A 12127-nucleotide genomic window follows, 5' to 3' on the forward strand; every position below is an offset into this window, starting at 1 on the left:
TTTAAGTCCTACAATAGTTTTCATACTACTCCAGGCAGAGCCCACATTATTCATCCTGAGCAGATTTTCTATTTTGTCTTTATACCTCATTTTTCCAGCCCTAATTTCTCGTTTGATCTCTTTCTCTATATTGCGCATCTCTATAAGGTTCCCCTCTTTAAATGCCTTTTCCTTTTTGTGCAATAACCCTTTAAGCGACTTAGATACCCATGGCTTGCTGTTAGGATACTTCTTAACAGTTTTACAGGGATCACCGTATTCTCACAATAGGATATCCAGCTATATATCTCTGCTGTCCGGCCGGAACCAGCTAAATCCAAAATGATAATAGTTCAGGAAATGAAAAACAAAATATAAATTTTTCTGAAAATGAAGAAAACCTTATATTTTTAAAACAAAGCAATACTGCCTCATCAAACTTGGTATTGTGACTTTATATATTATCAGATACTTACATGTGTCATTATATATATAATGTATATTATGTATATTATCACCACTTTACCCAAATCCAGCTCAAGTGGAGTTAGGTGTTTTGTCCAAACACAAATCCAGCGCAAGTGGAGTTAGGAGGTTTTGTCCATCATTGATAAGAACAGCTGGCAATGGATCTCAAAGCTCACAACACATCACAACGCATTGTGAGCTTGGAGATCAGCTATTTATGGTGAGCGCCATCCTCATATACTAAGTATAGATCAAGCTGAATTCTGTACTTAAACAACTTTTATTTTAACATGCATTGTAAACAACCATGGATCTAACTGTTACCACTGTTGTTCTTCTACAGTTGAGTGCAACAAACAATTCTGCCTCAATACTCAATCATGTATTTAACAAAAGCAATCATGGCACATCAACAATAAATAAATGGCATATAAATACAAAATACATTCATGAAAAATAGAATCTGTAGCCTATCAAATCTGTAGCCTACTGCACTAAAAATAACAACCACAGTTGAATTTACCTATCATATACCTATCAAGTTTTATTATCACACTGTTGTGTGTTGTGTGTTGCGTGTGTGTGGTGGGTGTTTCTTAGTGCTTTAGATTGTCATAAAAGCTGTGAAAGTCTTTTGGCATGATCTCCTTGAGCTCTTGGAGATGTTTGAAACAAACTCCTCTCTGTCCATTAACATTTAAAAAGAAAACACGAGCAGATGACCTTTGTGAAGACACCCTTCTCCTCTTTACTGGGGTGACATCTATCAAACCTTGCACATACATTCTCTTCTCTTCCCAGTTTATGTTCTCCCAAAAGCATTGAAAAATCTTCTCCCTGTCTGCCTCATACAGAGCAGAGCTTTTCTGAGAGCCTAAGAGGAGGGGGGAGTTGTTTGTTTTTGACGGACAGTTTGAGGGTCCAATGGAGTTAGGAGTTTTCGTCAGAGGCGCTTTTTAATACTTTTCATATGTTATTATTTAAAAAATAATTACACAGATGTAGAGGGGGTTCAATAGCGTTGATTTATGGGGGGATTTTTTTTTAAATGGAGTTAGCTGGTCCCGGCTGGACACTGACGATATAACATCAGTAAGTTCATCAATGTCATTACATGACTCTTTAAACATATCCCAATCAGTGCAGTCCAGACAACCCTGTAGAGACAGACAGGCATCGTCATTCCTCCAGTCCTTTACCCGGATAGTCTGTACCTTTTCCCTTTTCAGCACTGTGCGATATACAGGGATGAGATGCACACAGTTGTGGTCAGATCCGCGAGCCTACTCATGATGTTTTTGTTGGAAGATTAATTGTCATACAAATAATTGCAATTAACGCTTTAGTTATGCTTTTGACATTGCACATTGGAACATGCAGTATAAATTAAAAAAACAATCTTCGAATTTTAAGATTTCATATGCAAAAATTGCACAAGGCAGATAACAAATAACTATAAAATGACTGACAATGACCAGGACCAAAATATATATATATATATTTTTTACTGAGGACAAAATAGGCCATACTTAAAGGTAGGGTATTTGATAGATTTGGGTAAAAATAAAACGTTTTTGTTTTGTTAAAAGGTTCAACCAATATATTGTGATAGTAATCATTGCTATAGAGGTTTTTCAGTAACAGGGGTCTCTCCAGTTCTTATAAATAAAATACATTTTCAGGATAAAATTTGTATCCTGCCTTGAAAATGCATTTTCTGTTTACTAAAGAGCTGGAGATACAGGGAGACCCATGTTACTGAACAGACATGCTATATAGCAATGAGTGCTATCAGAATATAGAGCTATTTAACACTTATTCTTATTTTAAAAAATCACTAAAATATCAAGCCTACCTTTAATAATTTTATACTTTCAAAAATGTTGAAATACTGGAAATCTACAAGCTCTTGTGGGCTTGTAGATCAGCTATTTCCTGTATTTTTTAAATGTTTGAAAAGGTATTAACATTTTTCGACACGGGAACGATGATGGCTTTTTTATGGTGATTATTCAAAAATAATTGTGATTATCTAAAAATCACCCTGCAATCAAGGTGTAATAATTGTCTGAGGTGACTTGAAATTGTGTGCACAACTCAAGTGTCAACAAGTAGCTTCTTTACCTGGTGCACGGTTCAGAAGAGTTCATAAAAACAGAAGAATCACCCAAATTTAGAACATGGGAAAGTTCTAAAGTTCTCCTTTGGGTACCAGTTATTTAAACAGGCACGGACATACTGTATACATACAATAAACACCTTGAAATGTAAACTTGACTTTGTTTCTGAACCTACACCCATCTGACCTAGCAGCCTCTATAGGCTGATTTGTTTTAGTCTTGTTAGATAAGTACTTATACATTTATTATTTGTATTTGTTTTTACCTGAGAGAGTGTTGCACCAGGTCTTATTATGTAGTAATGTCAACGCGTCAGCCTCCTCATCCTGTTCCTCTTTAATCTGTGGAGGTTGTGGTTCCTCCTGGACCAGACTGGGGCTCCTCTCCTCATGTTGTGGAGGTTGTGGTTCAGAGGAAACCTCTTTACACACAGACAGAAGGAGGACAGATGAGGTAGCATCAGCACTAGCCCTAGAGGGGCTCCCTGCTGAAAAAACCAGCTTAGACCAGCCTAAGCTGGACCAGCTGGTTTTAGCTGGTCTTGGTGGTTGACCACCTTAAGGTGTGTTTTGGACGTCCAAAACACACCTTAAGCTGGTCTTGGTGGTTGACCAGCTTAAGGTGGTAGGTTTTGCTGGTTTAAACTGGTAGCTGGTTTAAGCTGGTAGCTGGTATTTTTGATGGTTTAGCTGGTTTAAGCTGGTAGCTGGTATTTATGATGGTTTAGCTGGTTTAAGCTGGTAGCTGGTATTTTTGATGGTTTAGCTGGTTTAAGCTGGTAGCTGGTATTTTTGATGGTTTAGCTGGTTTAAGCTGGTAGCTGGTATTTATGATGGTTTAGCTGGTTTAAGCTGGTAGCTGGTATTTATGATGGTTTAGCTGGTAGCTGGTTTAAGCTGGTTTAAGCTGCTATCTGGTATTTATGTGTATTCAGGTGTATTCTGGATATGCAGTGACCAACTTTGCTGGAGAGGATGCATGATCATGGTGAATTTCAGCCAGGTGCCCACAGCACGTGGTATATTTAAAAAACAGTAGCCTACAGTAGCCTATATAAAAGTGAGCAAAATCCACAAAGTCATAAATAATCATGTATCAATTTCATACATAACAATAATTTATTAAACACTTATAAAAAACCCTCAAAAACAACATTTAAATAACAAATAAATGTATAAATAAACACATAAATACATGAACTTCAACCTGAGGAACACACTAACACACACACAGTGTTCAAATGACTGGAAAAGAGTGAGAGAATATGAAAAATCGGACAGATCCGTCTTGATTACATGACTATGGAGATACTGTATACCGATGTGTGTGATGTTTGGAAAACATCTGTAAAGTTGCAGCCAAAAATGTGTCTTGCAAAAATCGGCCTGCTGGTGGCGCTATAAAGCATTACCCCCATATCAACCCCCCCCTACACAGACACACAATTTCTTGTCCTTTCTATTGATGTCCTGGCCATGGTCCATGGCCTTCCTCTTTGTGAGAATGTTCTGCCCCTGCAGCCACCAATGGAAACAGTCTGAAAGAAAACAAACAAGAACCCCCAACAATAAAACAAATATAATTAGCAATATACTGCATGGGGTGAGTTAAATGAATTGTGATGTTTTGAGAAAAACTTAAAGTAACTTAAACTTCACCCATTTTCAACCTTATCTTCATATAACTAACTGATCCTCGCTAATGTTCATTATACAATGGCACCATTTCTGTCTACTCGTTCTGCCACTCATTGGTGGAATGTGGACAGTTCAGAAACCTGCCTACCAGTGACATCACCAATGGAGATTCCAAGCTAATAGAAACTACAGTGTGTCTCTACCTGGAAAGTTTGAATGCAGAAGTAGAAGCCATTGTTCTTGCATTAATAATGAACAAATAAAGTTGTTCTAAATGACCAAACCTGCCTACCGATGATGTCAAAGGTAGGCAGATTTCTAAACTGTCCACGACCTATCAACGAAACACAGAGTGAGTAGACATAAATGGTGCCATCTTAAAATGTGTATTAGTGAGGACCAATTATATGAAGATGAGTTGAAAATGGGGTGAAGTGTTTTTTTAACCCCGTGTTTCAGTTCAGTTAGAAAACATGCATTTGAATGAAAAAGGTGGGTGGACAGTGGGCAGGCAATAAGTCAGATGGCTACAATGGACAACAACAATTTGGGGGAAAAAGCTACCCCTGCCAAACATGCATGTAGGGCTGCCACTAGGGCTGAACGATTTTGGGAAAAAATCTAATTGCGATTTTTCTGACTGATATTGCGATTGCGATTTGATTGCGATTTTTCAAATTTTCTTAAAAAAAAAAAAAATCTTTAACATTTTTTTAAGTCAAGCTTCAGTTTAGTATTCACTGTGTACATTTAAAAAGTAATTGGAAGTAATGGAACATTACCAAATGGCATACCATTTATTTACTGTTCTAGATTCTAATAAATAAGGATGAGAAGTAAAAGATATGAATTGCTTCATTGCTTCCAACATGTATCTTCCAAGTACTTTTTTTCCCATGTATATATTTAAACATTTAGCTGGAATAGAAATAGCTTATTTTTGTAAACAACCCAACATTGAACTTGTTAAGTCATTAACTTATGGCTCAAGAAGAGAAGCTTTTTCTGAAATGAAGTTCAATAAATAAAAATTAAATTAAACAAATAATTACCTTTTTTGTGTAAACAATTCACAGCAGTGAAATAAGTAGGTATTTCACTTATGGCTAAAGAAGCATATTTACTGATATCCAGTATTTAGCTTATGTAGATTAACATTCAACTAAAATGTAACACTTTTTTGTCTCACAAGGCAAAGTCCTCTCCTACTGTACATTGTATTACTACTACTACTTGGAAGTGAAAAACTCGAATACATAACGCAGTGGTGGAAAGTAACTAAGTACATTTACTTAAGTACTGTATTTGTACTTTACTTGAGTATTTCTAATTTCCAATACTTTAACTTCTACTCCACTACATCTCAGAGGCAAATATTGTACTTTTACTCCACTACAATTATTTGAAAACTTTAGTGACTAGTTACTTTTCAGATATAAATTATAATATTGTAAAACCTACATTAACCACTTTGGCCCTATTTTATACCTAGGTTATTTGAAAATAGCAGATCTACAAGCTCACAACGCGCCGTGATGCGACGCGTTGTGAGCTTGTAGATCTGCTATTTTCAAACATTAGTACTTTTACTTTTGGTACTTTAAGTACATTTTGATACCAATACTTTTGTACTTTTATTCAAGTACATTTTCAATTTTTACTTGTAACAGAGTACTTCTACATTGCAGTATTGATACTTTTACTTAAGTACAACATTTGAGTACTTTTTCCACCACTGTACATAACATAAGTGACAAAGATTCAGTTCATAGTCGCTTCTTTTGGGCTTGTTTTCATAGACAGGGTTGCTTATTTCTCTCACAAAACCTGGCAACACTGACCAGGAAGTGCTTTCTATCGTATTGTTTACATTGAATCACAGAATCCAACAGTAATAGTTTAATAATGATGGGAAAAATATAAGTTACACTTACAGAAACAAACATAGATAGGAGCAACACTACTACTACACTACCGTACTTGTGTCGCACCGAAAATAATGTTTTACCGCTACGCGCGGCATCAGGGATTTGCGCAACACGGCCGTTCCGACGGAGACCTAACTCTTAGAGAGGGACAGAGCGAGAGAGGGACAGAGCGAGAGAGAGAGGGGGTGGGGGGCTCGCTGCCCTCTCGCTCCCTGTTGAGAGAGGCAGGCAGCCACTCTGGAGAGAATGACACAAGTCCCGCGGGTGCTCTGGGATTAATATGAATATTAAAATGATTTATTATGATAAAATAAAAAAATCGCGGCCTTTGCGATTAGCTAATCGCCTGGTTTCAAATCGCGATTTCGGTTTGAAAACGATTAATCGTTCAGCCTTAGCTGCCACTACCAATTATTCTACTTGCGATTATTCTATTGATTACTTTTTTGATCTACAAGCTCACAACACGTCCAACGAGTTGCAAGCTTGTAGATCGGCATTTCTTTCAGCCATAAAATCGATTTTATTACAATAGAGTATTTTCTTTTATGATTGATTAATAAGCTTAATATAATCTCTTTTCCAGAAGGTGACATTCCCGTTTCCCGATCAGTTTTTCATAGCTTCATTTGATTGGCTACAACCAACATCTCCATATGTGTTTCTGGTTGAAACAGTATGCTGCTGAGACAACCAAATGAAGGTATGAAAAACTGAACAGGTAACGCTAACGGGAATTCCACCTTCTGGAAAAGAGAACTACAGTCATGCACAGAGCAGATTGAATTATGAGATCAAGTCATAATGAACCCCCCCACCCCTCAGTAAACATACCTCTTCTGAGTCCTGCGGTCAGGGGGGTTTGGCCTCCCCCTTGCTAGTGGGGCATTCTTTGTAAGGCTCCTGCATGGTCTTCAGGGTTGTTGTCCCCCAAATGGCAACAGCAAGCTCCTTCATGAACAGGGAGTCCTTGGTGTTTGCTGCCACCATCTTCCAGATCTCCTTTTCGAGCCACACACCAGAGCCAATGTGGACCTGAAACAGAAGAAAACAACACATGTTTTAGAAATTAAAAAACATTTTACCATGACATTTCAGACTCATTTTTGACAAAAGCAGGCCCACTTCAAACAGAATTTACTGTAAAGAAATTACATTTTCAAGGACCCCCAAATGTGGACCCATTTAGAAAAGAGTTGGTGCCATGGACCTCCAATAGAGAAGATGTTAATTGTTGGATTACATTTAGTACAGAATTCTACAACTGTCTATACTGTAGGTGGGGAGAGTTGAAGTAATTCTTATACAGTACATTGTCATTGGATTACATTCTAGCTGGTAAAATAGTAGTGAAATTAACCTTTTCCACCCGGCATCCCTATTTTGTTCATGCCATAGGCAAAACTGTTCAAAAATAGTTCAAAAATAGCAAAACATAGCTGATCTACAAGCTCACGATGCATCATGACACGTTGCCTATTTTTGAAATGATAACTGTTTCTTATTTAGCTGGGGACACTGTGGAACCCCACTTTTAAGAACCACTGTCCTACACAGTATGTTTCTTCAATACCTTGTCACCGTTGCCGTCAAACATCCCAGGTGTCGATGCCAAATCGTCTGACTCGGGGGAAGAGGAAACGGAGGAAGTTGCAACTGAAAATGTAGAGAATCATATTTAAGCTCCTTTTGGCAGTATCACAGTACTTATATTGTACACATTGTCACCATTTTCCGTAGAACAGTATCACTGTCTAAACACACCTATGCTGTCACTGGTTTGCTTATCTGCAGCAGGGATGTCAGGCTTTGCTGCAGAGCTATATTGGGGCCCTTCCTCCAGTTTCTGTTTTGCAATCTCTAATTTGTTGCATCTTAAAGCATGAACAGGGTACGGAAAAATAAAAAATAAAAACTGAATTGATGTATGCCTTAGTAGGATACCAGTTTAATAATGAGCCTAGCATCTGTCCACTCCATTTAACATGCTTTCTATATAATGTTTTTTAATATTTGTGGTCAAGATCTAAGTAAAAAAGAACATGAGAACAAATAACCAACATATCGATATATACAAAAAGAGAAGAGCAAACTCATGCAACTGTTTCGTTAACATTAGTCATTGCTTACTTAGTTTTAAGATGCTGTAGGTCCAGCTCCAACTCTTTGGCCTTCTTCTGGGTATGACTGTACTTGACATTTCGTCGTGGATAGCGTCTAAAGGTAGTGCAAGTAATATATTTTGGATAAAACAAGATGTTTTTTGTTAGAAAGTTAAAGTGGAATAAAATGTAATTTTATGCAACCTGTATCGTAGAGTATATTAATACAATATAACTTATACAATCTGTATGTTAGAGTATGTTAATACAAATAATACAATATAACTTATATAATTGGGGTGGTTGTATTTAGTCTCCCTGCTCTTCTATTGAGACATTTAGATAGTGTCAAAGGTCATGTCTCACCTAGACACAGGATCTGACATGAATTTTGATCTGATGGTCAAGATTCAATGTATCACCTGAGCAAGCAGGCAGGCTCTATTAGCTCAATGGTAAAAGGTTACAGCACTTGCTCAGGAAACCGGGTTCAAATCCGGGATAGAAGAGGAAAGTTACATAGTGCAGCTTTAACCCATTAAGACCTGGGGCCGATTCTAAAAATGCTCTCTAAATCCTAAAAGTTTTTTGAACATAAAAGGAAAAAGATTTGAGGTACAAATGTTCACTTTAAAACATATATATTCAAAGATTTTCAAAAATAGCAGATCTACATGCTCATAGCGCGCCACTCGGTGTCGCGCTATGAGCTTGTAGATCTGCTATTTTTGAAGCCAAAGGTCTAGCCAAAGAAATCAAAACAATTACACAGATGCGTTCCTGGTCTAAATGGGTTCAAATTTTGTATGCCCACTTCTTTGTGTCATCACTTCCAATTGTAACTTATTTATCCTGTATCCTGTATGAGTTCTGATTGGTTAAATTTGGTATTCCTGGAAATGCATTTTCGGCTTACTAAAGAGGTGGAGAGTCTGGGAGACCCCTGTTACTGAACAAGCAATGATTACTTTAACATTTAACAAAACAATATCACTTTACCTTCAAACTGTTTTCTTCTCTTTGTGGGAGGGGGGGGGGGAGGGGGGGGGCATAACACATAATGTTTCTCTCTGGGTTCCTTTTTCTCTTTTAGTAGGGCTGCAAACCATTCATTTTGGCCACTGCAGCCAAAGAAATGTGTAATAATAACAGACAGACAGACAGACAGACAGACAGACAGACAGACAGACAGACAGACAGACAAGGGAATCATTAATGTTCAGAGTTCACGGGATATTAAAACACTCTGTAGCTTCATCACTGAAAGCGTGTGTCCACACACACACACACACACACACACACACACACACACACACACACACACACACACACACACACACACACACACACAGACGTCATATTCTGAATTTAGTTTTGAGCGGCACACAGGCAAGCAGTAGTGGCCTATAGTATAAATTATATTGTATATTCCCACTATAATTTATTGTAATTATTGTCATAATCCCTTTATCAAGACAAATTAAATAACTAAACAATGTGTAGAGTTGGGTCATGACATGAGTCACTTGTGATTGACTTCGAACACAGCAGCCTACGCACTTAATTATCAATACAGTAATAGTAGGCTAAAAAGCCTACATAAATAGTATTTCTGTGTGTGACTGTCAACACTCACCTAAAATGTCCGCCACTTCTTCTTCTTTCTTTTATCTTCTCTGAAGCCGGTTTATAATTATTTTTGATGAATCCAAAGCAACGCAATTTATCTAACTTTCTATTGAAGTGAGAGCTCCAGCCTGCAGGCAGCTCGAGTCAGACAGCATTCGTTCTCCCCGCGCATCTCGAGCGGTCGCGAGCATAGAGTTCAAGAGTCGCGAGCCTGCTGAGACAGTGTTGCCAGATTTTGTGAGAGAAATAAGCAGCCAGGTCTGTGAAAAAAATTAAGCCCAAAAGAAGCGACATTTGCACTTTAAACCTATTTGAAAATAGCCGATCTACAAGCTCACAGTGCGTCGCATTTGCAACACATTGTGAGCTTGTAGATCTGCTATTTTCAAAAATAATAAGTGAAATATTTCACTAATATTTACAAGCAACTTTACAGAAAAACAAGACCAAAGTCACTTATAATAAGCAGATATGGCAACACTGCTCAGGGCCCATAAAGGGCCCACTTCTCTGTAAAAACAGATGTACAAGCTCACAACACGTCAAATTGCGACAAGATGTAGATCTGTAGATCTGTTCATTTTGGTAACCATAGCAAAAAAAAGTGTTATTTAGAATCAAACTAGCATGTTATTTGCCAATTGCGAAATTAAGTAAATAAGTTTGGATGAATGTTGTCATGATAATAATAATACATTATTATTATTATTATTATTATTATTATTATTATTATTATTATTATTATTATTATTATTATTATTAAATATAATATTTATGTCACATCACAAGCAAAGGACAAGAAATGTAAAGTAAAATACAATGCAATACAATACAATACAATACAATACAATACAATACAATACAATACAATACAATACAATACAATAAAATATACTGTATATACTGGGGGGGGGGGGCAATTGTAACAGAAGAAAATCTTCACAGTCTAATGGCAGGTATGATGTCTCCCCGGGATCCAAACTAGTTAAAATAGCAGATCTGCAAGCTCACAACGCTTGTAGATCTGCTATTTTCACTGCATGCTTTTTTTTATTAATTGATGGAATTTCTTAGATTTTGTATTTATTTGTTTTTTTATTGATGAAGATTTTAGATTTTTGGGTGGGAAATGTTTTGAAATAATATAGTAATATATTTTTGTAGGAAACAAAAAAAAGGATCTTTCCTCGTGATGTGTACATGACCCACAAATGGGCCCCGACCCACTGTTTTGGGAAACACACACGTGATCTAACCCAGTGGTCCTCAACCCTTTCAGGCCGCGACGTCCCAAAATAATCATATTTGAACTGGGGACCCCCCACCCTTAAAGCACTTGGAATGTAGGAGTTGATGCATTACGTTTAGTTTGACTCTATTGTGAAAATAGCAGATCTTCAAGCTCACAACGCCTCGCAAGGAAGGTGTTGTGAGCTTGTAGATCTGCTATTTTCAAAATGTTTTCTTATATTATTATTATTGTTAGACAATTTGGCCAATGTTTGACATTTTTTTATAGTATAGTTTGTTGATTACTTTTGATGCAGTAATGGTGGTTTTTTTAGGTACTAAAAAGGTCTTAAAGGTCCTTAAATTATCACTTCACTGTCATCTGGGGACCACCCCCAAATCACGTGGGGACCCCCCTGGGAGTCCCGATCCACATGTTGAGAACCACTGATCTAACCAAACTTGACCAGCTGCTAAGCTGGTCTTTGCTGGTCTGTCCAGTGTCCAGCCATCTGACCAGCTAAGTCTAGCTGGTAAGCTGGTCTTTGCTGGGCAGTCCACCCATTTGACCAGCAAAGACCAGCTACCAGCTTGGCTTTGCTGGTCAGTCCAGCCAGCCAGCTGGCTGACCAGCAAAGACCAGCAGAATCCAGCTTAGTGACCAGCTAACCAACTACACTGGCAAACCAGCCTGACCAGCCTGACCAGCTTGTCCAGCCTGGTATGCCATCTAAACCAGCTTAAGACCAGCTAAGACCAGCTAATACCAGCTAAAACCAGCTAAAACCAGCAACCACCATAAGCTGGTTTGTGCTGGTTTTTTCAGCAGGGCTGTGATATTACATACAGTACATTTCATGGATTCCATTCCATATACACAGCCATAGATCTCTCCCTTCTGTGTTGTTGAGTCATCGCGGTGGCATTAACAGGAGAGCTTGTTGGAGAGCTCTGTTTGTACTCACCCAATAAGGAATTTACAAATTGAGATATATACATTTTAAGGTTCTGGTATAAAATGTGTATTTAGTAGA

General features: G+C 37.7%; 1 protein-coding gene across 1 annotated transcript; it reads right to left on the bottom strand.

The window, feature by feature from the left end:
- Window positions 1-3662: 3662 nt before the first annotated feature.
- On the bottom strand, window positions 3663-9289 carry LOC308094982 (uncharacterized protein). The gene is made up of 5 exons (XM_080441818.1): window positions 9234-9289; window positions 8263-8349; window positions 7706-7788; window positions 6967-7167; window positions 3663-4104 (listed from the first exon to the last, which is right to left on the bottom strand). Exons 2-4 carry the CDS (start codon window positions 8330-8332, stop codon window positions 6985-6987), a joined length of 336 nt encoding a protein of 111 aa, XP_080297944.1. The 5' UTR covers window positions 8333-8349; window positions 9234-9289; the 3' UTR covers window positions 3663-4104; window positions 6967-6984.
- Window positions 9290-12127: the final 2838 nt, after the last annotated feature.

The sequence above is a fragment of the Gymnoscopelus braueri genome, assembly GCF_963280865.1.
Source record: "Gymnoscopelus braueri genome assembly, chromosome: 11".
In the NCBI taxonomy this organism is placed as follows: domain Eukaryota; kingdom Metazoa; phylum Chordata; class Actinopteri; order Myctophiformes; family Myctophidae; genus Gymnoscopelus; species Gymnoscopelus braueri.

Excerpts from the sequence above, each read along its gene's own strand:
- LOC308094982 (XM_080441818.1), bottom strand. The coding sequence starts at position 8,332 with ATGTCAAGTACAGTCATACCCAGAAGAAGGCCAAAGAGTTGGAGCTGG. Across the intron at positions 7,789-8,262 it reads CTACAGCATCTTAAAACTAA|TTGCAACTTCCTCCGTTTCC; the intron begins GTAAGCAATGAC and ends CTACATTTTCAG. Across the intron at positions 7,168-7,705 it reads TTGACGGCAACGGTGACAAG|GTCCACATTGGCTCTGGTGT; the intron begins GTATTGAAGAAA and ends CTTCTGTTTCAG.